At 39.4% G+C, this 24,961-nt stretch overlaps 1 protein-coding gene across 4 annotated transcripts; it reads right to left on the bottom strand.

The window, feature by feature from the left end:
* Positions 1–3,403: 3,403 nt before the first annotated feature.
* xirp1 (xin actin binding repeat containing 1) lies at positions 3,404–24,719 on the bottom strand. 4 transcript variants are annotated; one of them, XM_084731812.1, is made up of 7 exons: positions 23,882–23,946; positions 23,492–23,770; positions 21,822–21,900; positions 16,508–16,659; positions 16,244–16,285; positions 7,096–7,226; positions 3,404–6,829 (listed from the first exon to the last, which is right to left on the bottom strand). In XM_084731812.1, the coding sequence occupies exons 1-7, from the start codon at positions 23,897–23,899 to the stop codon at positions 3,925–3,927; spliced, it is 3,606 nt and encodes a 1,201-aa protein (XP_084587938.1). In that variant the 5' UTR covers positions 23,900–23,946; the 3' UTR covers positions 3,404–3,924. The 4 variants fall into 4 exon arrangements, with proteins under 4 accessions (XP_084587938.1, XP_084587939.1, XP_084587936.1 ...); XM_084731813.1 differs by lacking the exons at positions 3,404–6,829; positions 7,096–7,226 and adding exons at positions 7,991–15,229; positions 24,575–24,719 and having other exon boundaries at positions 23,882–23,936; XM_084731811.1 differs by lacking the exons at positions 3,404–6,829; positions 7,096–7,226 and adding exons at positions 10,194–10,332; positions 10,766–15,229 and having other exon boundaries at positions 23,882–23,948.
* Positions 24,720–24,961: the final 242 nt, after the last annotated feature.

Raw genomic sequence — 24,961 nt, 5'->3', positions numbered from 1 at the left:
CCACTTTAAGGTATCAGCTGAAATAACACAACACTCAGTAGTAACAAAACTTCTCCAGTCAAACAATACCTGCCATCAGTCCTTTTTGATCACAGATTCAGCAAAAAATCACTATCCATATGGTTTTTCTTGCAACCAATCACTGCAAGTGCAGTTTACTGCATCGTGACTGGCTCACTACCACAGCAGCTATAACTGATATGGTCTGTGATGTGATGAAGTTGAGCGCAGTGTATCAGTATCACTTTAAGGATACTGGTATTGGTACTGTTATTGTTTTCAGTTAAACAATACCCAGCCTTAACATGTAGCCACTTCAGTGAAAAGAAGAGGCAATACTGTGTGTATCTGATTACACCATACTCTTCACACTCAGTCAAGTTTACAATAACTATATGTAATATAGACACAATATAAGCGCATTATAACCTCGGTACAATACTTACAACTATGCAACCTTGACTGCTTTGTATCTATATTTATTATTATTATTTTATATATAAGTGTATGTGTATATATGTCAATATTTTTTCAGTACTGTACGGTATTTTAAAAAAATGCACATTTTAACTTATCATTGTATATTTTTTTTATCTTATCTTTTTTATTATTACTGTTCTGTGGAATTTACTTGTCATTCTGTTACTTACTTACTGTTAGTTTTATATTGAAGCATTCCTGCCAGAGGTTTCCACAAGATTGCACTTATGTAACCGGTGTGACAATAAACATCTTGAGTCTTGAATCTTGGATTGTCTTAACAGTTTAACAGTGGCCTCAACTAAACTTGAGCATTTGTTTTATCCTGCTGACTTTATCTTCTAATGTATAACCAGTGTAGTCTGTTGTAAAACCTCAAAGAGCTGTGATAACCCTCAAAGGTCAGTGTCAAGGATCTAATCTATCCAAAATAAAATGACAATTATGTGTATGTGCGTACCGCAACTACAGCAGTGACAGACTGGGATTAAAAGAAGAAAAAAACCCGACAACACCACACCAGGCCCTATTTTCAAACTCAACACCAACTCCACCCAAAGGGTTAACCTAAAAATCTTTAACACAATCTGAGAGCAGCACTTTATATTTTCTGCACTTTTATATTTGTCTTGTTGTTCAGCGGCATTCAGAGTGGAAGGAAAGGGCAGAATATCATTTTACAGGAAAACTTGTGTTTAACTGTATGACAATAAACACTTTGCAGCTGAACATTCAGCACTAATACATAGGCATGTCATAACTCACAGTTCATAATAATGCTTCAGTAGCTTCACCAGAATATGAAAAGAGCACTGAACAGCCAGAGTATGTAAATAAATGTGTCTTACTTTCAGGTAGTGAACAAGCTGCAAAGGAGTCTGCAGATTCATTAAAGTTTTTGTAAAGGAGAAAGGGAGTTGTTCTTCTCAACAAATACACGTTAGAACATAGTTGCTGAGAACATGTGAAAAGACTGAGTACTTAATCAGTGGTGCCAGGTCGAGACGTCCAGCTTTGACTGACGTAGCGTAGCGTTAATATGCTACTATAAGTAAGAGGTGTCTTCACACAAATGATCAGACTTATAAGATAATTCATCTTCTGACATCTTGGCAGCTAAGTTAAACTATCAACTAGTGGTACTGTCTGATAAGTATCAATGCATAATGGTGATTTGATAATTTGATTTTAAAATTATTTTTAAAATAGTACTCACCAATGAGAAAATTTCAGAGCAACAGAAACCCAGAGCGTCCCTGTAGCTGTAAGTAACTCACCGTCACTCCACACACACTGTGTGGTTAAAGAGCGAGAGACGCTGCGCCGTAGAACTGCTGACTGAGCAGTATGCATAAGAATAAATTAGTAATATTAGTGTGGTGCCTGAATATTTGCAGCCCCAGCCGTTGAGCTTCCTGTGTACTTTTTCCACAACTAATTTGTATGACTCCAAAGTCTTGCTATAAAATACTGAATGGACAAATATGTGTAGGCATTTGTAATCAAAACAAGCCTGATAACTTTAAAGGAGGTGGAACAGGCTTCTATAAATGTGCTGGCACAGAGTCAGAGATGTAAAGATAATCTTAGGGAGTTCAGCTGAGGATAGAACAAAAAGGCAAGTGCAAAGCAACATAGTCTCCAAAAGGCAGAAGAGCCCTCTACGGAGTTTCACATATTTTTTTGTGTTTCTATAATTTTGCTATTTTTTTTATAAAGTAAAATATCTCTAAACATATTGGAACTGAAACAGTCTGAGGTGAAGTCACATTTTGTTTGAACTGCTCGTAACTCAATTCCATAACTTGCAATGTAAGGTCAAAAGTAGATATTACTTAATTTTAAAGGGATAATTCACCCCCCACATCAAAAATACATATTTTCCCCCTGACCTGTAGTGCTATTTATCCATCTATATTTTTTTGGTGTGATTTTTGTGTCCTTTTTTCCAGCTGACAAGTACTTACCTGATTGACTCATTCTAAATCACATAAAACTTCTGTTTATTCAACTCATAATATTGCAGTCAATTTGTCATTATGCCTTTAAACACTTCTGCTGCCTTTGTAGTTGCAAAACAAAGATCTATGGTACAGTTTGATACGCCCCAGTTGATTTTCATTGACTGCTGTTTTGTCTTGTTCGCATGCTTTTAAATTAGTTGTAAGTCACAACTGAACTCACTTTTAGTCTCTTTCTTTTCTTTTCATTTCACCATTAACTGTTAGCTGATGAAACAAGTGGGGCTAACTAACAATAAACAGTGTTACATTAACATAAGTAAATTGTGCCAAGTGTGGGCTTTGCTGTCTGAGCTAATGTTAGCTGGGCTGTGTGCTTAAGCCATGAATTTATTGAATGTTTAATAAATCCAACGGCCACATGAATGTATACATGTGTTCAAAAAGCCTACACAAGATAACTATTGACTGTATCATAGCATGAATAAAGCTTATCATGCATTACTGTTGTCTGCAGTCTGTTTTTGTGTGTTGTTTTATATCTATATTTACAGTGCTGTGAGCCATTACCAGCTATGCATTGATGGTGATGTAATAAAAGGAGGAGTGAATGCCAATAAATAACCAGGAATGTTATAAATAAGCACAGAAACATATGGAAATATTATATATGTAGTTGATAACTACTGTAAAAAGTTGCTCTTAACACTCAGATACAGTGGGATTCACTGTATCTGTATCATAGCACAAGTTTTCCTCCCTAATATTTCCCTAATATTTTTCTCTAGGAGTTGCTTCCGACATCTGTCGAAAACTCACATGATAATAATAAAAGAAAAACATCAAACCAAAATGCATAATTTCAATGACTAGATACATTTGAATATCACCATCAGATAGAGGCAAACATGTTTTACCACTGTTAGCTAACTATAGTTCCCAAAGAGGCAGTGACAGACAGATGGATACAACCTAATTTTATTAAAGATTACTTTTTAATCAGTACATTCAGAACAAAATTTTCATATCAGAATATTCACATTTTTAATGTCTAGACTGTATAAGACATTACAAAGTCAAATTACACTTAGTTATTATTCTTGCTCTTGAATCTTTTAGCGTATTAACTATTTATTCAAGCAAAGTCACTTAAAAAGTTATTCAGCAAATTTTTCATCCTCTGCTTCTCCTCATGTTAACTTTAAAAAAAAATTATGCCACACTAATTTTGCAGCTGAAATGTATAGAAAAATACAGTGTTTATAGCACAAATTTGAAATTCCATTAATGTTACAGACTGTGTTCGATGCAGATTTCAAAATATAATGCAATGGTTAATAGAAAGAATCTTAGTTGTGTTTTTGTTAAGTGTAATTATATGTGAAATAGTTATCATATCAAGTTAAGTGTCCTTTTAAAGACATGTCTTAATTTTGTACATTTCAACTTTGCATATTATCGTCATGTAAATATAGTCCTGCTATTACCCAAGTAAATCATCCATCCAGCTACTATTTGTGACAGTATTTGCAGGTTTTTGCTCCGTGTTGCTGTTGTTGTCAGACACTAAAAGACTGTCCGCAAATAAATTGACATCACTCGGCTCAGACACTGGCAGCAACTGTGGTTCTGATGCAAAGATGTCATCAGCAAAAGGATCTGCCTGAGCTGAAGGAGGAGCAGTAGAAGACGAACCAAACAGATCATTCAGTGAGTTAGAAGTGGCTGGGGTGGACGGCAGCACGGCAAACACATCTGTACTGCTTGAGATGTCGCTGACTCCAAAGATGTCATCAGGGAAGGCAGGTGGTTGTTTTGTGGAAGCATCAGCTCCTCCTTGATCAGAGACATTAACAGCAGACTGAGTGAACAGAAGATCATTGGAGCTGAATATGTCAAACTCAGTAACCTGCTCTTTTGTCTGGCTGCTTGTACCAAAAGGACTTGAGGTTTGATCTTCATCTTGGTTCATGGTTGCTGAATCAGGGACAATAAGCTGATCCGCCATGCTAAACATCACTTCATTCTCTGTCGGTATTGGCTGAGAATCAAACAGGCTAAAAGTATCAGCAGAAGCAGCTTCAGGCAAAACTGAGTCACTCAAAGAGGACGATAATTTATCACTCTCCTGAGATTCAGGCGGACCAAAAAGATCAGCGGAGTCTTGAGGAAGTTCATGGGCGAGCTCAAGAAGTCCACCAGTCCATGGGTCTCCGCCCGCTACACCTGGTGTAGCGAGCAGTTCATTTGGCGTTTGAGCAGATTGATCAGTATTTATCTGAATGGCCAAAGGGTCAACCGGGGCTGAACTGACACTGTTCCCAAAAATATCCTCATTAAATGGAGAACTCAAAACATCATCACCATTTTTCTCTGCTATTAGGTGACTGATTGTCTCCTCAGACACTTGGCTGTCTGATTGCACAATCATGGGAGGATCAGACACGGACAGACCACTGGCCTCACTGCTTTGTGAATTTGATTCTTGATCATTAGTTGGATTTACATCAGGTTGCTTGAGAGCTGTTAGGTCATCTTGTGTTTCACTTGTTGAAGTCCTGAGCGTGTCGGACGGCTCTGTGGATGTGCTAACAGCCTCACTTATGTGACTATCCAGCGTGTTGAGCTCAGAAGAATCTGACTTTTCTTTTGTATCCTCCCCAGCCTCTTTCTCCTGAGGTGACACTTGAGACACGTCACCGTCCTTTTGCAGCTCTTCTGTAATGGCTTCCTTTACCTCCTCTGACTTTTTATTATCAGAATTTGTTTTGTCATTTCTTTCATCTTGCAAAGCCGATTTTGTGGTGTCCTCAGCCTTCTCTGGGGATGTCTGGAACAGTCTTCCCAAGAGTCCACCACCAGGTTTGACATCTGGTTTCTTGGCATCTTTTGAGTCAGTTTTGTTTTCTTTGTCATTTCCACCTGATGTGAAGAGCTTTGACAAAGGACTCTTTCCTTTGGACCAGGATCCCAGCCTGCCCTTTGACTTTTCAGCCTGTTTTGCAGAACCCTTCAGAGAATTTGTTCTCACAACGGGCTTCCTTTGACTACCATTGCTTTCTTGGTCATTGGCTGAGTTACTCTTTTCTAATTGATTTGTATTCTTTTCAAGACTGGCCTCCTCTCCACTGATTTGTTCTGCAGGACTGTGCTGAATACTTGGATCTTCTGATTCACACAGGTTGACTGAGTCTTTTGGAATGACATGCGATTTCTCACATGGTTCTTGGTGTTTGGCAACTTCTTCAGCTGAATCAAGAATCTCAAGCGATTCTTCAACCTTGTCTGCACCTCCATTCAGAACTGCTGCATCAGTCTGTGGGATGTCCTGACTGCTCTCCACTTTCACATCAGACTCTTGGTTGGACATATTGCTTGTTTCTCCATGGCATTTATATTCAGGGATTTCAAGGTACACCTCAATTTCACTCTGTTCTTTGCTTAACTCAGATGACAGTTGATCAAGGTTATCTTTGTCACTGACATCTTTTACATCCTTGCATTCATTCACTTTGCTCTGTTCAGTTTGGTCTGAAAGCTGTGTACTATGCTCCTCAGCTTTGGCTTCTGTGGTCGGGTGAGAGGACAGGTCATCGGCAACATCAACATCTGGAGCAAACCGTACAGACTTCCTTGCTTTGTTTGGATGAGCGTCCAGCTTGTTAGATGTGGGACTGTAGTTTGTTTTTGAGGAGGGTGCCACATTTTTCTGCTCTGTTTTCTGGTTTGTGACAGAAATACTCTTTTCCAGAGAGGGTGAATAAGATTTGAGCCCCGTGGGAGTGATGCTGTCTTGGAATTGGCCCATTTTGCTTGGATCACTATTGGGTTTTGTTTCATTTGAGGTCAACTTCTCAGCTGAGTTATAGCCTGTTGTCTTAGATGGTTCCTTCACCCCTGAAATGAAGGTGCTTGATACTGTTGTCACTTTATCTTTCATTTGTCCACCATGGTTGATCTTTAATTGGCTGTTGTTTGCAATATTTGCACTAAAAGCTGATGTTTTTCCAATGTCATTTATCTTCTTTTTCACATATGTTCGCTGCACTGAATTAACCCCAGTATTCTTCTTCTCTGGTGGCCAGCTCATCTTTAGTTTGCCCTTCACATCAGCACCAGTCTGATCTCCCAGCTCCCTTGCACACGACTTTGTAACAAACACACCAGCAGAGGACTCTCTGGAGCTGTCAGACATGTTTAAGATGCTTTTGGTCATCTTGGGAGTGGACACAGCATCAGGATCGTCTGTGCCTTTATTTTTCTGAAGCCACTGGTCTTTATGTTGTTTGTGCCCAAATCCCTCATCATAATTTCCTTTCCTTTTGAAAAGCTGTTGGTAGTGACTAATGCAGTAGAACTCTCCATAAAGAGATGAATAGTTGTGTATGCTGCAATAAAGTAACACAAAACAAATATTGTATGTATTAAATATATTGTTTAATTTGTCATATGATCTATGCTAAATCAGCTGCTGTGAATGATTTCAATGGACTGGAGATTTACAATAATCAGAATGTTTTAGGTCAGTAATGCCAAAAGTCACATTTTCATTATAATCAATTATAGCACTGATTAGGTTAAACGTGTCAATACATTTTTTACTGCATAACTGTTGATTTGGGTCATTTTATCATACTGTAGAAAAATATCTCACCTGAGCTTCTTCTGACAGTGTTTACAGCAGAAACAGCTGTGGTGCAGAACAAGTTTATTGGCCACCATTTTTTCCATTGGATACACAGGTGTCAAACAGGCAGAACACATTTCCTTGGCAGGTGACTGGAACTATGATGATAAAACAAATTCAGTTTAAGGCAACTAGGATTTTCTTAAACATTTGAGTCTGGACATTCAAATCAACTAATGGTAGGAGGTGGAGAGAGAGGACTTTTGATATAACGTGAGCTATCAAAAATGCATATTTCTCCTCTGGCCTGTTGTACTGTTTATCCGTCTTCACAGTTTTGGTGTGAGTTGCAGAGTTTTGGAGACAGCTGGAGAGATTTTTGCCTTCTCTCCAATATAGTGAAACTACATGGCCCTACATTTGAAAAAACTCAATAGCAATGTCTCTTTTCAGAAATGACCCAGTTTCTCAAAGTAATCAGCAGACCTTGTTGTGAGCAGTTTCATGTAAGAACTACTTTCTTTCTGCAGTAGAATCTACTGGAACGTCACAATTTAGAAGAAGTACTTTCTTTCTAATAGAGAGAGCTAGCTGTTTCCACTTGTTTCCAGTCTTTGTACTTAAGTATGCTTATATTTATTGAACAGACATAACAGCCATATCATTTAACTTTCCAGAGGCAATGCATTTCTCAAAACTATTCCCTTACACAAAATTACTTGCTGTTATTGCTAGAATCATGTAGAAAATTTTTTAAGGAGATGAACTCTGTGACTGTGAGATAACTTGTCTTATAGGTTACATCAGTGGGTGACATTGATATGGTTGTTCCATGATCATTTTCAATTTACTCACTTTGTTTTTTAAAAATTATGAAATGATGAACCAGTGCAAAGAATAAAAAGCAGTTAATACAGTCACATCTTTTAAACTGTTATTTATTTGACAAATTACACAACAGAACATACATTATCAACTATATGCTTTGCTTTAATAAAAGAACTTAACGCTTTATCATTTGGTTACAGTATAAAATCTATAAGACAATTCTTTTTCAATTAAAAGTCAACATTTTCATGATTTCATAAGATCAATTTTATGACTAACAAAATCTTTTAATGAAAACATATTGTAATAAATAGACAAATTCGTTGAGTGGGAAATGCAGTTTGTGTCTCATTTAGTGCTTTTCCTTTGGTTGGCTAAATGTTACAAACACCCTTCCTTCCTCCTTGGCGCTGATCGGCACTTTATCTTCAAAAGCACGACCAGATCTTCGAATTAATGGGGATGTCATGACTTCATATCTGGCTGGACTCCCAACTACTTCAAACAGTGCAGATGAGTTACTGTCAGACTGTTTGGTGACAAATGTTGAAGTCACAGAAGAAACAAATATATTGCCAAAGCCGTCAGTCTCTTCGTATGTTTCACTGACAGTCTTTGTGCCAATTATTCCTGCAGGTTGCTCTGGAACAGTTTTCACCTCAAGCACACTGACCTCACGTTGTGGAGGACTGTGACAATTTTTTGTGGACTCAGCAGCAGCAGATTCCTGTCCCAGATCACTATCATGGCAACTTTGAGAATTTCCTTCTGTTTTTGGTATAAATGTTGACATGGGTGACTTCTGTTGTTCGGCAGGCCTTCTGGCAGCTGAGTGAATGGAGATAAATGAAGGGGAAGACTGGGAAGACGACTGTCTGATGAGTGGCTTTGTGTTCCCTTGTCTGGACACTTCCTGCTTTGAAGGACTTGAATCTGAAATATCAGATGTCTGTTTGAGTTGACCTGATTTGGCTTTACTTGATCCAATACTTATTTTCCTGATGTTGTTGGCTGGTTGAAGGTTTTGCTCAGATTTCAAAGATTCATCAAATAGTCCTGACAACCCTGCAATATCAGCCTCAGATTTCAGATTGGAGACTGAGTACAAAGCCTTTTTGATTGTCTCTTCAATGTCAAGAAGTTTTGCTAACGTTTGTTCCTTCAGATTCATTATTTCCTTGCTTGCCTTTTCCAGATCTTCAAATGCCATCTCCACTGAGGAGATGCTTTCTAGATCATCGTCCTTTGTCTCTACTTCAACTTTCTTTTCCTCCGTTTTACTTTGCTTTGCATTTCTACTTGGTGCACCCATCCAAGCAGGAACATTGTCATATAATGTCTTCAAGGAGCTAACATCTGCACTGCTGTTGTCTCCCTCTATCTCTTGCACTTGAGACAGGATTCCTTTGAGTTCCTCTCGTTTCCTCAAATTTTCAAAGATTTCCATGGCCCCTTTCACGTTTCCTTTCATGATCTCCTCCTTGTGGACAGAAAGCCTTTGTCGTCTTTCATCATCCGTCTCTGTCTTTACTTTCTTCTCTCTTAAAACAACTTTATCCTCAAGTTTGGGATGCTTTTCATTGAGGTCACTTTGCTGTATATGGCCTGCACCAACCGGACTTTTGGTCTTTGATGTTTGCTGTGTGTCATCAGTGTTGTGTTGCTTTATGGAGCATGATTTCTGTTGTTGATCAGTGGATTTGTTGGTGTGTTTACGCTCACTATCATGATCATTTATTACTTTTACCTTCTTGGACAATGAAGGGGTTCTTTTGTCCCAAGTCTCACTATCCTTTCTTTCGAAGTTTTGTAGAGCGGCCTGCAAGCTCATGTTCATTTCATGTTTACCATCTTCTGCATAATTCTTCATGCACATTTGTATCTCCTCAGCTGCATTGATTTTCTGTATTACATTTTTCTCAATTACCTCTTCAGTGCTGTTTGACATCGTTACTTGGCAGTTTGATTTGCTCCCTATCTTTTTCTTCTGAATTTCCTCAGCCTTTAAGGCCACTGACAGACATTCAGCTGTTTGATTTGAGTCTTGCACTGCTTCATCAACACGGTTGTGGTGATATGTTTCATACAAGGTCACTTTACTTATTTTGCCATGGGTTGTGGTTTCTTGTGGTTTATCTGTAGAGGGCGTAGGAAACTGTTTGCTTTGTTTTGAAGGAATCACTGCACCTTTTATGCCTTTAACAGAGCAAGTGACTTCGGGAGCCAGAGTTGGTGAAACATTCTCTTCCTCCACAACTACTGATTTTGTCCATTGTGGCTTTGGCGGTAAAGCTGGCTTCTGCAGTTTCTCACTTGTCTTTTGAGGGAGTGGAGGTGGAGTCACACTCTCAGAGGTGGATGATTTAGAGTTCCCATTTGCTACAGGGTTGGGTGTTGGATTCTGTGTTGTAATGGATGGTCGTCCTTCACAGGTTACTGAAATTGAAGGAGACAATTTTGTGTCAGATGGAGGCATAGACACCACAACACACTGCTTGTGCACAGTCTTGCTCCTCCCTGAACAAGTCTTCCCTGAATTTCTGTATATCATTGCAGCTGTATAGTCTCCTTTGGATACATTTACACTAGACTTCTCAAGAGATTGCAGAGCCAATTGGACATTACCTCTTACAATATCCTCTTTATCTAAGAGCTTCTGCTCTGTTGCTGCACTCTGCAGTGACTTGATAGCTGCCTTCACATCTCCTCTGATAACTTGTTCTGTCTCATCTTCTGTTGTCTGACCATTACACTCATAACTTACAAAAGGTGGCAGTGACTCTGGTGCACAATTACTGACTATGACTGCACTTTGCTGACAAGCCTCAAAGGAAACATGGCTTTCCTTATCTTTCTCTGGACCACTGACCTTTGGATAAGTCTTGGTTTGCTGGCATCTGGAGGAAGACGAACATGTAGATTGCATCACTGCTGAGGAGCTTTCCTCTTGTGTTTGGACATTCAGGTTGTATATTTTTCCAGGGACAATGACTTCACGCTCCACATGCATGCTTTGCTGCTTTGCCATTTCAAGGGACTTTTTAGCTGCTTTCACATCTCCGGATATAATGACCTCCTTTTGTGTTTGGTTTCCTTCTATTTCAGGAGCTTGAGCTGACAACTCCATGTCATAGATGGTTCCAGGTTTAATGATCTCCCGCTCCACACACATGCTCTGCTGCTTTGCGCGTTCTAATGACTGCATTGTTGCTTTGATGTCCCCAGCCACAATGTCCTCTTTCTCTACCATGATAGGTGGCTGTACTGCAAGTTGTTGTTTTGCTGATTCGATATCCCCAGGGATTATTTCTTCCTTTGGAACACAGGTGTCGACATTGAAAGAGCACTCAGACGAAAATACTTTTTTGGTGTTCTTTACATCCCCTGGCAAAACATCAGAGATGGTTCGCTCTACCTGCTCTTTTTGCTGACAGAGACTTCTCTTTGCTTCCTTCACATCCCCCTGAACTATATCAATGTTCTTCTCAACTAGAAAGCTGTGATCAACTTCATCTCCTGATGCCTCAGTATGAAGACTTTTCAGATAGTGCAGATCTCCTTTCTCAATGCAACTTTTGTACAAATTCACATTTCCCTTTTCGGTTTCATCCACTCTACACGATACTGCAGTCCTCTGACTACTGGCAGTAGCTAACAGGTTTCCAATCGTAGACTTTACATCTCCCTTCTCTCTAACGTGACTCTCAGTTTTCTCATTGCTGATCAGTGAATAAACGAACATCTCAGCTTGTCCCCCTGCAGTCTCTTGCATTATTATTCCTTTTTTCAAATTCTTTTCTTGAACAAGCAAGTCATCAATCATCTGGACAATGTTTTGTATTCTTTGATCCCTCTCGATATTGATAGTTGTGGCTGACTGGTAGACTGGAAGTTCTACTACTGTGGTATTCACTTTACCCATCTCCACTTCTCTAAGAAGACTAACTTGGGGCTTGAGGGTTGGTTTGAGTAAGAGTTGTAACATGATGTTCCTGATGTTTCCCCCAACAACCTCCTCTTTCTGGATTTGCACACCTGTGTTGCTTTCAAGTAGATATTTTGCCATGATAACGTTTCTACTCTCATTTGCTTCTATTATGATACCACTTGAGTGAATAAAAGACATTTCATACAGATAGGACAGTGTGTCAGCAACACTGTTGGCAGTGATTTTATCCAGTGGAGTGGTCTCAAAGAGCCAGGTAGTGCACTTCACATCAGCTTTTGGTATCTCCTCCTCAGTACCTTGCACTGATTTATCCTCGGACTCCTTGATTTTGTCCAGTGGCTGTGATTCAAACAGCCAAGTGCAACGTTTGACATCTCCTTTTTGGCTATCTTCTCTGTGGACTGTTTTTACTGGACCTTGCTCCTGAGGTTCCCCTTTCAGACTGTCAATGGGTTGATTCTCAAAGAGCCAGGTGGAGGTCCTGACATCACCATGCTGGACATCAGTGACACTAACCATTCGCACAAACTTGCTGGATGACTGCTCAGATTCAAATATCTGTTTACTTAGCTGTACATTACTACTTCCTAGGTCTTCAATGACCCTGACAGAGGGCTCATCTTGGCTTGTAAAGGAGTCCAAAGGTTGAGTCTCAAACTTCCACCTGGCCGATTTGACATCTCCTTTCTTGACATCCTCTTGGGTGACAGCTCGGATCACGTACACTTCATTCTCTGCTTTGATGGCATCGAGGGGTTTTGTCTCAAACATCCACCTTGCTCCTCTTACATCACCACTCATGACTTCCTCTTTTTTCACGGTTGTAACTTCGTGAAACTGGCCCTCTTTGTCTCTGATGGCATATAGTGGCAGGGACTCAAACATCATGGTGCTTGACTTAACATCAACATTGCTCACAGGCTCTTCCACAGAGTCTGGCTTCTGTTCAAGGGGTTGGTCATGAATTTTGTCCAGTGAGGAGGTTTCAAATATGAACTTTTTGTTCTGTACATCACCACTCTCGGCATCACCGACTCTCTGAATGGTTGCACCATCTTTGTCCTTATTGATCTGGCTCATGGGACAGTTCTCAAACATCCAAGTAAATGTATGCACTGAGCCTTTTTCAATGTGCTCATCTTGATTCTGTCCCTCAGATGTTGTTGTCATCATTTCTGATCCTATTTCATCAAGAGACTGGGATTCAAAAAGTTCTTTGACCCGTGAGACATCTCCAGACTGAAAGTTGACCTGGCTGACACATCTCACATCGTGTTCAGACTTTGCATCCTTTCTTATTCTGTCCAAGGTTTCTGTTTCAAAAAGATGTTTAACTGTTTGAACACCAACCTCTGATTTGACAGAATCCTGTATGGTGCTGCATAGTTTCAAATTGTACTCTTCACCATCTTTGAGGCTGTCTAGTGGCTGTGATTCAAAAAGCCAAGTAATGGACTTGACATTGGTATTGTCAATGGCTTCTTTATCATTTACTTTTTCCACTTTGTCATACAAAATGTCCATTGGCTGTGTCTCAAATAACCATTTACAGGTCTTAACATCACCTTTATGTGACTCCACTTCAACAGAAGCGTTCTGCTCTGTCTGGTTGAACTTGGAATGGATCCCATCTATTGTCTGGGTCTCAAAAAGCCACTTTGCCATCTTGACATCGCCCGATTCATCCTCCTGTCTGGTGATGCCTTTGATTACCTCAACATTTCCTTTTCCCTCTGCAAGCTCATCTAAAGGCTTGGTCTCGAACATCCACTTATAGTTTTGGACCTTTCCTTTGATAAATTCTTCGCGGCTGACTGTTGTGACCTTATGGAGGTTTCCAGAGCTGTCCTTTATTGCATATAAAGGAGTTGCCTCAAATATTGCTTTGCTATCTTTTACATTTCCTGCTGCAGTAATCGTTTCCCTCTCAACAATCTCCTCATCAGAATGAGCAATTTTGCTTAAAGGAATTGTTTCAAAAAGATGTTTGAATCCCTTCACATCACCCTTTTCGATCTCTTGTTCCTTGAATGAGATGTTCTTTTCAGTAGTGCTGCTCTCAAATATTTGTTTTTTGCCTTTTACTTCTCCCTGTTCATCAGCTGAAAGGGTTACTCTCTTCAAATGCCCAACTTCATAGCTATCAGTAAGGGTATCCATGGGTTGAGTTTCAAATAGCCACAGAGAAGTCTTGACATCTCCTCCAATGATTTCTTCCTTTTCCAAAGACTTTTCTTCAGAGTCTCCTTTTAGTGCTGCCAAAGGTTGCATCTCAAAGAGTTTCCTCTTGTTGACAACATCAGTTTCTCCTGCACATTCAGCCACCATTCCTTCAAACTTGTCTGCTCCCACAACCTCTTGAATTGTGTCAAATGACTGAGTTTCAAACATCCACCTCTTTTGGTCAACTCCTCCTCTGTGCCCCTCTTCCAGAGATATACCCCGAATTATTTTCACCCCTTCAGTTCCCTTATTAATCAGGTCCAGTGGCTGGGTTTCAAAAAGCCAACGAGCAGTGCTGATGTTGCTACTGTTGATCTCCTCCCTGCAGATGGATTTAATCTCATGGATATTGCCACTGTTGTCTCTGATGGCACAGCAGGGATCTGCCTGGAAAAGTTTTATAGTCTTCTGGATGTCTCCTTTCTGCTCCTGAAGCTCAGATTTCAGTTTGAGGAAGCTATGGTCTTCTATGGAGTTGCAGCGTCCCAGGTCACTCAGTGGTTTAGACTCAAAAAGCATCCGAGTGCCCCTCACATCTCCCGGCTGGATGGGTTCTTTCAGCACTGCTTCGACCAGCTCACCTTCCTCCCTTTTTGATTGATTTAGAGAATCTAAGGGCTGAGTTTCAAACAGCCACATTGATGTTCTTACATCCCCTCTGACTGAAGTCTGTCTTCTAGCCGACATTTGTTGGGTGCTGTTAATGTGCTCAAACATACAGGAGGTGCCTCTGACATCTCCACCTGTCAACCCCTCTTCATGCAGCAGTTTCTTGGTTGCATGAGGATCCCCAATGTTATCCAGATTCCAGTTCTCAAAGATCCACCTCATGGACTGCACTTCACCCTGATAAGCTGCATCCGCTGCCTGAGTGCTTTCTGATTGCACTGCCTTCATTATCTCATCATCCACAGCGTCATCAAGGCTTGCCCGTAGGTCTGGGTGAATGTGTTTAAAGAGCCTCTTCAGCTCACTCTTCTGCCGCTGCTGGTAGAACGTGGAGAAGGTTTCTTTGGGTGGAGGCATAGGGAGGGTACTTAATTCTGAAGGCCCTTCATAGTCAAGGGGTCTAGGTGGGACGGGAGGAGGTGGAGGGGGAGGCAGGTCGTCTTCATCATGAGGTGACTGTGAAACTGTGACTTTCCTGGCTGCTTCAGCCATCTTTAAATAAAAGACAGATGGAAGTAACATCAGGTCAGTCAGGTTTCAGTAATCAAAAACAGTATTAGTGATGGTATGTGCAAATATTAGAATGGCATGCATTTGAGCAAGTAAAGCCATACTTTACCTTTCTCTATGCTTGCATGATGTTTTTCACAGCAAACCATCCTCTGTCACACCACGGTTAACAAAACACTTCATAGCTGTTAGTAAGCAGACATCACATAGACACCTAGTCTATAGTGTAAGTGCAGTAACTTATATTAATGGCTACATTTCTGCCACTTTTTTTCTCCACAGAAACATCTGGAAATCTGAATCTGCATTAAACCAGCATTACTATAATTCTGGGGCAATGGAGCAACATGATCATTCATTTGGAGGTGACCTGACAAATGTTCAGTTTTCACTTTTACGTCTGTTTTTGATCTCCACCAACTCCTTCGGGAAATATCTGTTTCTTTAGCTGTTATATGCTACGCTATGTTGATCACAGTGGGTTTTGCTGGAAACAGCTGCCTGCGCTCGTAAACAAAACAGTTGAAAACGGTGCAACTGAACCAAATAGTAAATTTGCAGGATTAAAACCAGGACAGTGAGCTGAGGGAACTTCATAATTGGGTGGTAGTTACCAATGTGTGGCACCTTTCACATACACATAGTCATTATTGTACCTTATTGTATGTACCTTATTAATTTAAAGAATTCTGTTAACTGATTATGCAGAATTAATGTAACATTGACCTGAAATACATCAGTAGTAACATTTTGTTGATTGTAATGCCAAGGCCATCAGAAAAGAATATGGCACAGTATATCAAGGTGTTAAATTGCTCTGGAAGTCTTTTATCTAAATATAAATGTCATATGTTACTCTTGTGTTCTTCTTTAAGTAGTAAGTCAAAGTTTGATTGTGTCTTTGGTCATAGAAGCAAAAGAGTGAGTTACACAGGACATACATACAAACAGCACCCACACACTGCAGTAAAGAATGAGAAGAGAACTATACAGTACCTTACTGTTTTTAGCTCTGGTTCCTGAAGTACCAAAGAATTCCTGTTGAACAACAGAAAAGTACAGTGTGATTTAGATCAGCTTGGATCATGCACGATTTGCATTATTTTCTGTAAAAGCATACACTGTTGTACATTTGAACTATACAATAGATTTATTGTAAAATGTTGAGTCGCTCTTATTGTGACAGAGCATAGCGGTCATTCCCTATTGACGCCCTTGACCTCAGTGTGTATAGGAATGAGAGGCATTTCAGGAACTCACTGGCTGCGTTGAGTCTCCTGTGGAGCTGATAGCTGCTGCTCTTGACAGATAGAGAGCTGATCTGTCTCTCACTGAGGAGGAGGTAGATATCCTGTTTCTGGTTTGTATTGTTGGGGTGCCCCCCTTCGTCAATGCCGGACTATATCTGTCATCTGAAATAGAAAAGACAGAATAAATATAATTTAGGTGGAATCACTGGTTGACACACACTTGTAAAAGTAGGACTCAGATGTATCCCATAATAAGTGAAGCAGAGTGTGCCAAGTGTCAGCAACAAGTTAAGAGATAACACTGTGTGTGCGTGTATTTATAGTTGCATTTATAGTGTGTATTTATAGTGATGTTGGAAACTTTGTTATCAATGTTGTGGCTCTCTGTTAACTTGTGGAAACTATTTAATCTGAAACCAGGCCTATGGCAAAGTATGGATTTTGAGTATCCTTAGGGACTTCATTAATTTTTTAAAAACTCCACATGATTTATTGTGCTGAAGACAAACATTGTAGCAAGTTTACAGAGGCTTTGATCCCAGTGGCTGACAAAACAAACAGGCCCACACAGGCTGCCTGGTGCCTGGGACCCTCACCACTGCATGCCATGGTCTGACCATGACGTCCAAGAAAAAAAAAAAAAAAAAAAACAGCAACTGCTAGCTCAGCTGGAGTGACACAGATTGTTTGCACATTGTTTGTGTGAGCTCTCTGCCATCAAACCATCAACACCTGACCAAAGGAATGTGACTGCCTGCCCCCATGAAAAACATGGAAATGATCTGATGGCCTGATGGCCATGTCATGAAAAGTCCTGCAAGTCATTATCATGAGAAACATTCTCAAAATAATTAGTATATCATTATTAGTAAGTCAGTATAATGACTCAGTAAATCATTATTTTGAGATTATTTTGGAAAGATTTTCATTATTTTCATATACTAACGCAGTATTTTGTGATACTAAGTCATTTTTGAAATACTAATTCATTATTTTTAGATACTAACTCATTATTTTTGATGAAATGTCTAATTTTAATGACTTATAGGATTTTTTTCCCCATCACATCTTTCAGCTGAAAGCAGCTGTTCTGTCCTGCAATAATACAGCTCATTGATTGATTACAACAAAACAAATATCAACCAAACAGTTGATCAGTTTGAGTTATCCGTATGTGATCAACTAGATGTGATAAATCCGGGAAATATTTCAACAACAACAGCACTGTGAACAATATGGTTCGAGGTCAACAGCGCAGTGTGTTGCCATCCAGCTGTAACTAATGGCCAGATTTGAACACACCTCCTCTTTTCACACACTAAGCCCTCGCAACACAAAAGGATGGACCAGCAAGCTGGCGCCTCTCACGAGCCCGGACTTAAAGCATTTTCATAGCTGGGTGAGCAGACAGAATGAGGCAACCGAGTGCCATGCGTGTCCTGTTGAAATCCTCACCCACTAAACTGAGGGGTCAACCTCACCACTTATCAGCACCCGCACACTCACACTGGCATCAACAGCTGGTGAAACACTGGTTTGTAAAATGCAGTTGTTGAATCAGAGGGGACTGAGAGACATTGACCTCCTTCTTCGGGGATTCCCACACATTCAAATCAATTTCCGTGGACATCTCTTTGATCTGGGCTCAATCTCCAGGAATGAAGAGGAGCTATTAGCGGCACAGCAATGTGGGGGAGTTTTGGGCCGCTGGCAGCTGTACAAATGGTGGTGAAATGCAGTTGGTATTTGTTCTTCACTACCATCACCACCTTCACCACCATCAGCTGTTGTAGCGATTGTAGCCACATTCACAGACTGTAATGAAAACCAGCATGCCAAAAGGCTGCTCTGCACTGGTGGGCCTCTGACCCGCAAACAGCACATCATCCCACCACTGTGTGTTACACCAGTCAGTAAAAGTTACATCTGATTTTCCTTATTGCATGTATGTAGAGCTGCAACAATTAGTCGACTAATCAGTTAGTTTAGTGAAATAAAATTAGTTGCCAACTATTTTGATAATAAATTCATTTTTCAAGCAACAATGTGAAACATTTGCTGGATTTGCCTTTTTTCTTTCTCATTTATGATGTAAATTTGAAGGCATCACTTTGGCCTCTGGGAAATTATGATGAGCATTTTTCACATTTTTTTAAAACACTTTACAGACTAATTAATTATGGCAATAATCGGCAGGTTGATCAATAATGAAAATAATCATTAGTTGCTGCTGTTGCTTTATGACAGTGATGATAGACAGAAGGAAAGTTAATGACTGAGTGTTCCTGTTGTCTGACCTCCCATTCCAGACATCTCTGAGGATAAGGGGATGAAAACTGAGAGCCACTTAAGACTTAATGAAGATACCAGCAGCATAGTCACAACACTGTGTGACCTTGTTTAGCTCTGACATCACATACGAAAAATATGCATAAATAAGAACAAAATGGAAAGCCTCCAGATCATCGTAGTTTCTGTTTTTAGTGTTTCTTTTTGGTCAAAAAGTTTAATTTAATAATTAATTCTAGGCTTTTATAATTTTAATTAGTATTTTGTTTCTCAGTGAATTATCAATGACACACTGGCACAATATAAAACTTTTTTTTTAAGTTAAGTAAAGTAAAGAGCATCCACACAATTCATGTTCGTTCTACATATTTGACGGATCAGACAGAATAAAGTACTGTAATATACAGCAATGTATACATTAGTAGTTTTCTTAGTCAATTAAACAGTAGTACTTAAAAAAAAAATAGCATTTGAATCAATTTCCTCCATTTAAATAATTTAATAATCTTATAGTACTCACTAAATTCTCATCCAGCGATGTTCTCTGCCACTTCCCTGTGTATCTCCTCTGTGTGGGATAACTGACTCTTAAGGCCCCTGTGATGTGTGATACAGCCTGTCTCCTCTCTCACTGCTCCTCTGTGACTGAACTCTTTCTAGTCCTGTGGCCTCGGTGACAGCTGATTTTTATCAGAGCCCGCTGCCCCAGTGGACGACTTTGGCTATTTTGGGAGGGTGGGCTGGCGGCTGCTGCTGCTGCTCGGCTGAGTCAATCACCTCTGTTAGTCACCGAGGGACTGGGGCACCCCTCCACCTCCCATTCCCATAGCCACATTGTCACCCACTATAATGGGCACTGGGTGGGACCTGCAGCATGTTTGTCAGTGGGTGTTTGATGGGCAACATAATGAAAAAACACCAACTGAAGGTCCTATTTTGGTAAAGTGGTACACTTATAACACTGCAAAGGTGACTATTTCATATAAGCCTAAGTACTATCACACTGTAAAAAAAATCAGGAATGTAGTGGAATCAACTAATTTTTTCTCAATAATTTAAGTTAAATATACTCATTTTATTTATTAAACAAGAGTTGTTCTGACTTGAAGTCTTTTGACTTGAAATGATGAGTAAATGAATGTACTGCACAGAGTTCAATCAACTCATTAAACTAAGCTCCTAAAGAAGCATTCTCAGCATATTAGCAGACTTCCCAGCATGCACTGTGTGGGAGTTAAAACTCTCCTGTCACCCTTCTATTTATAGTTTGAAGAAAACATAAGATGAACATTTGCTGTGTCTAATAGTTTCTGAGATATATTATGGTTGCTTGATTTTTTTGTTTGTTAACTTTATTAAGTTAAGACAAATTATTTTTTATATTTACAGTGTAGATTGCGTTGGTAGTCATAACCAGTGGTGGAATTTATCCAAGTGCCTTTACTCAAGTTTTGTACTTAAGTTAAATTTTGATGTACTGTATTTAGTATTTAGGTGTTATCCTACTTTCTATACTCCAATTTTAGAGGCAAATTTTGTTCTTTCTATTCAACTACATGTACTTTAAAACACTACAACACCAAATAAATAAAACAAATAAATAATAATAATACAATATTGTTATATTTAGATACCCAGCAGAATATATTAAGTAAGTTAATTAAAATGGGTCCCACCCTAAAGTGTTTAACACATCAATAATAATAATAATAATAATAATAATAATAATAATAATGATGATAATAATAATAATCCAGCAATTATAGGCATGATTCTGAAATTACAATTCTGCATAATGTGGACTTTTAGTACTTTAAAGGTATAATCAGTAGGATGTGTTGGTTGCTGTTCATATACAAAGCAGAAAGATAGTTGATGGTTAAGTCTCATTTCCTGGATATAAATACTCTGGATTGGTAAAGCATCCTGAACAGGTTAAGGTAAAGGTGGGGGTGGGATTTCTGTACTGAAAAAAAAAAGTTGAAGAAAATTCATAATTTCACAGCAACTGAGCAATTGTTGAAATACAATATTGATCTATCTAAAGATGAAGAAAAGTAAATTATCTCAACAAAAGACTATAGGTTGGCAAAACTTTTTTTTTAGTTTATTTCAAAACTTAAAAGTTTGAGATTGATGTAGTAAGTACTAAGTAAATACACAACTCAACAAAATATAAAACAAGTGTCTAGCATTTTTAGACATTTTAATGTGGAAAGGTTACATATTATAGCTAAAGAATCTACATATTTCTTCCACCACTGACTTTCTAGTGGCTGAAATATAATTTATAGCTCAAGTTTTAAAATATCTTCAATGCTGTGTATGAAAGTACACTCTGATTTTGTTGGTAATCCTCACCCGCATTCCTGCCGGTGTCTTAGTCACTCTAGACACATCACAGGGTCAAAGCGTCAACTACGATACGTCGGAGCAGTATTCGTACTAGAACACAGAAGGGCATGGCTCAGAAGGCCAAGGTCTGCGTCACGGTCAGAGCCGTCAGCACCAGCCTTACTCCTATCTTAAGCATGTGTTTCAAACACATAGTTATGTATTTACACTGCTACATCCTTGTCTTTATTTAGCTGTTTCCCTGCAGCTCCCAGGGCCAAAGGACTCAGAGGTTAGCTCTTACCAGCTCTGTCAGGATGGTCATAGTGACACTTTAAATCCCAGCGATCTGACAGTGATCCTGACATTTTTACTCTGTGGTAACTTGATCTAGATTGATTGGATATACTGGATATGTGGGGATGCTCCAGTATTTTTTTCAAACACAGATGGATAAATGTCTCAGATTAAATATATATTTTAAAGAACCAACAGGAACACAAACATTACTTGCTCAGGGATCAGTGACAATGGTCTTAATTTTCTTAAAGTTACTCCTGTTAAATCAGGACAACTGATTGTGAACTGTGGCACCAAAATACAACACTGATCTCATGCCCTTGAGGGAACTCTGGCACCAGTCCACTCTGCTCTGTCAGAACTCAGTGACTATAAACATGAAATCCAGCACCACTGCTCACCATGTGAGTATCTGGAAGCTCTGTCGTAAGACTCTGGGAGTCCATTCAAGGCCTTTCCTCTGTCCACCTGGATGGTTTTCTGTGGATAAACAACATATAGCATTGTGAAGACAGTTAAAACGCGCCATTTTTTGGGTTTCTAGTGTCATAGTAGTGATCTGCTAATTGGACCTTAAAGGGCATTTTTTTGGGGAAAAAAATTAGCTTTCGTCCAGAGAATTAGATGAGAAAATTGATACCTCTGTTACATCTGTATGGTAAAAACAAAGCTGCAGCTATCAGCTGATTAGCTTAGCATAGCATAAAGACTAAAACAGAGGGAAACAGCTAGTCTGGATCCGTCCAAAGTATACAATTTTGACTGCCAGCATCCATAAAACTAAAGCAAACAACTCTCTGAAAAAACAGTAATAGTTATATTTCAATTTTTCACTCCAGTCTTTAGGCTAAGCTAAGCTAAACTAAGCTAAGCTAAGCTAAGTTTACTCCCTGCTGGCTCAAGCTTCATACTTAGTTTGCAGACATAAGGGTGGTATTGATCATCACATCTCACTCTTAGCAAGACGGCGAATGAGCAGTGAACTAAATGTAATTAACTTTTAGTTTAACTACATTTTGCAGTAGCTTGCTGGTAGTAGTAGTAATAGTAGTAGTTAGTTTGTCAAGGTAACTACTTAAAACTACAAACAATTTGGAGCAATAAAAGGAAAGGAATGATTCATTTAGTTTTATTTTACTATTGCTTCTCTTCTGACTGGATGGACACTGTACACAAAACCAAAGCTGACATTACTTGCACTTTCCCCTAATTAGTGGGGTGTTTTTTTTAATTAATTAATTAACTAATTTATTTATTTATTTATTTATTTATTCAAGTAGCTTCAGTTAACCAAGCTAGATTTCTCCATAAGATAGCTTTGTTCAACTTTTTCCAATGAAGAAGTCATCACTAACATGCTTTTAAAGTAACTTTCCCAACACTGTGTCAAGTCAATTTACCAATATGCTGAACTATTCCTTTAAAAACATGTGTAGCTGCAGATTCCTTAAGAACATGGTCGTGTTTGTCAGGAGGTGCAGGTGTTGTTGTTTCTCTCTGAAGCCTCAGGTGTTCAATGTTTGGTTGTTTATGTTTACTGTCTGCATCCATGCACTGATGGTGAAGTGAAGTTGTGGACCTGGGCTGTTGGGTAAACACTTTGTACATCTGGTCTCTTAATGCTTGGAAGCACCTGGATGAGCATTACGTTATGTAATGATGTTAACATCATGTGTAACTGATTTGCCTTCCTGGTTGGCTTTGGCTCTGTCATATAAAGAATCAACGAATGCATCACTGAGCACAGTTAATGTGGTAAAATCTGGTAGGTGCATAATGCTGAATCATGTATAAAATAATAGACCTATTGCACAGCTGCCATACTGATCTGAAATAGTAGGACAAACACAGGTGCTGCCATTGGTATTAAATAAGGCCCTGTTCCATTTAGTGTAGCAGAGCCTTTCCAGTGAGCAAACATGTACAATAGCAGCACCCTGAGTGTGTGAGAGCGTGTCTGTAATACTGAACATAACACTAAATAGTATCATTGGCAACACCTGTGTTTACTTCACTGCTTCATGTCAAAACAGCTACTGTGTAAAAGGTCAATAGCACTAAACTCTCACACCTGAATGGTTGTATCCCTTAAAGGGCTGTTGTGACTTCTCCAGTCCTGCAGAGGGCAGTCTCTCCCTCTCTTGCCGCCAGTAGCAGCAGCTGCTGAGTTCAGCCGAGGGTGCAGGGTGGCCTTGGACTCAAACAGAGCACACAGAGCTTTGGTGCCTGTGGTCGTCCTCTGAGGCAGGAAGTCCATGGAGAGACTCCTGGACAGATTGGAGCTTCTTCCGGACACATTCTCCCTGCTCTCCGGCCTCCTCCACAGGCCATCCACACAGCTTTCTGATACCTGAAGGCAGAGATTGATTTTCAAGTATTTTTGGATGGTGGTGTTCTTTCAAAGGATGTCAAGTTTACCTCTGATAATAAAAAAAAAGAAAAAAAGAAAAAGAAGTTCTACCTGCAGTTTATGATCCATTTTTTCAAGACTCCGTAGGTCAGCACAACTTTGGTAACTGTTTGAACAAATTTATTCACACATTTATTCAAAATGACCATGTGCCCTTGAGCAAAACACTAAAATACTAAAAAACAGCAATTTTACGTACCTTGCTGGCCTACTGCTGCCTCAATTAATTAGGTTGTCTATGTTATTGTGTGCCTTCTGAGTTATAAAGGGTAAGTTCTGATTCACTGAGGTCACAAAATAACACAAACAAACTAAACGACCAAGGTGGTGGTAGACCAGCAACGTCCATATTCTGTGAGGTAAAATTAACGTTTTTTTTTCAAAGAAGTCTGATGGGAGGGAGCAGTTTAACTTTGGTTTCTCATTGGAAAAGTAAATATATCTAAATATAGCATACACTTAAACTGATACTGAGTTTTTACAGTTGGGTGTTTTTTTAATTGGCTGAAATACATTTATCCGCTGACCACAGCAGTACATTACGTAGTTTCCTATAGTATGTATGTATTCCTGCTGCTCCACCAAACTGGAGGTGTGTTGACCATCATCTACTGTAGGTAATACAATACAATAAGTAGCTCATTAATCCCCACTTCAAAAAACTTTTCAAAAACCCGAACCCAAACATTTACTGCTATATGTTTATGTTGAAAATACACATACAGTACATTGTACAGAACTTACTGTTGTACCAGCTGAGACACAGATTTCCTGTCCCAGCGGTAGGGAGTTGGCACGACCCATGACCTCTCCTGGACCCCAGAGAGGCTCCTCAGGGACTGGGTCCTCCTCAGACCAAACACCTCCATAGCAGTCCCTCTCACAGCAGCTAAAATAAGGAAATACAAGGAATATAATATGTGACAATAACCTTATATGGCCTTATTCATAGACATACATATGATTTGCAACATTAGATATATGACTTGTAAATGCTAAATCACTCGATGGCGAGTGTGTTTCTGATCGCAGGTACAAATGCAAATTAGGTCATAATTTTGGACTCCATTTTAATTATGCATATATAAGCTATATGCATGTATGCATAAGGGTTAATTGATATGATTTTAC

This window comes from Lutjanus erythropterus, chromosome 12 (assembly GCF_056507025.1).
Source record: "Lutjanus erythropterus isolate fLutEry1 chromosome 12, fLutEry1.hap2, whole genome shotgun sequence".
In the NCBI taxonomy this organism is placed as follows: Eukaryota; Metazoa; Chordata; class Actinopteri; order Lutjaniformes; family Lutjanidae; genus Lutjanus; species Lutjanus erythropterus.
The sequence above is the reverse complement of the archived record's forward strand: the minus strand, read 5'-3'. Positions and strand labels throughout refer to the sequence as shown.

Excerpts from the sequence above, each read along its gene's own strand:
- xirp1 (XM_084731813.1), bottom strand. The coding sequence starts at position 24,699 with ATGGAGGTGTTTGGTCTGAGGAGGACCCAGTCCCTGAGGAGCCTCTCT. Across the intron at positions 23,937-24,574 it reads GTGTCTCAGCTGGTACAACA|TTACCAAAGTTGTGCTGACC; the intron begins GTAAGTTCTGTA and ends TTGTTCAAACAG. Across the intron at positions 16,660-21,821 it reads AGCTTCCAGATACTCACATG|ATGACAGATATAGTCCGGCA; the intron begins GTGAGCAGTGGT and ends TTTCTATTTCAG.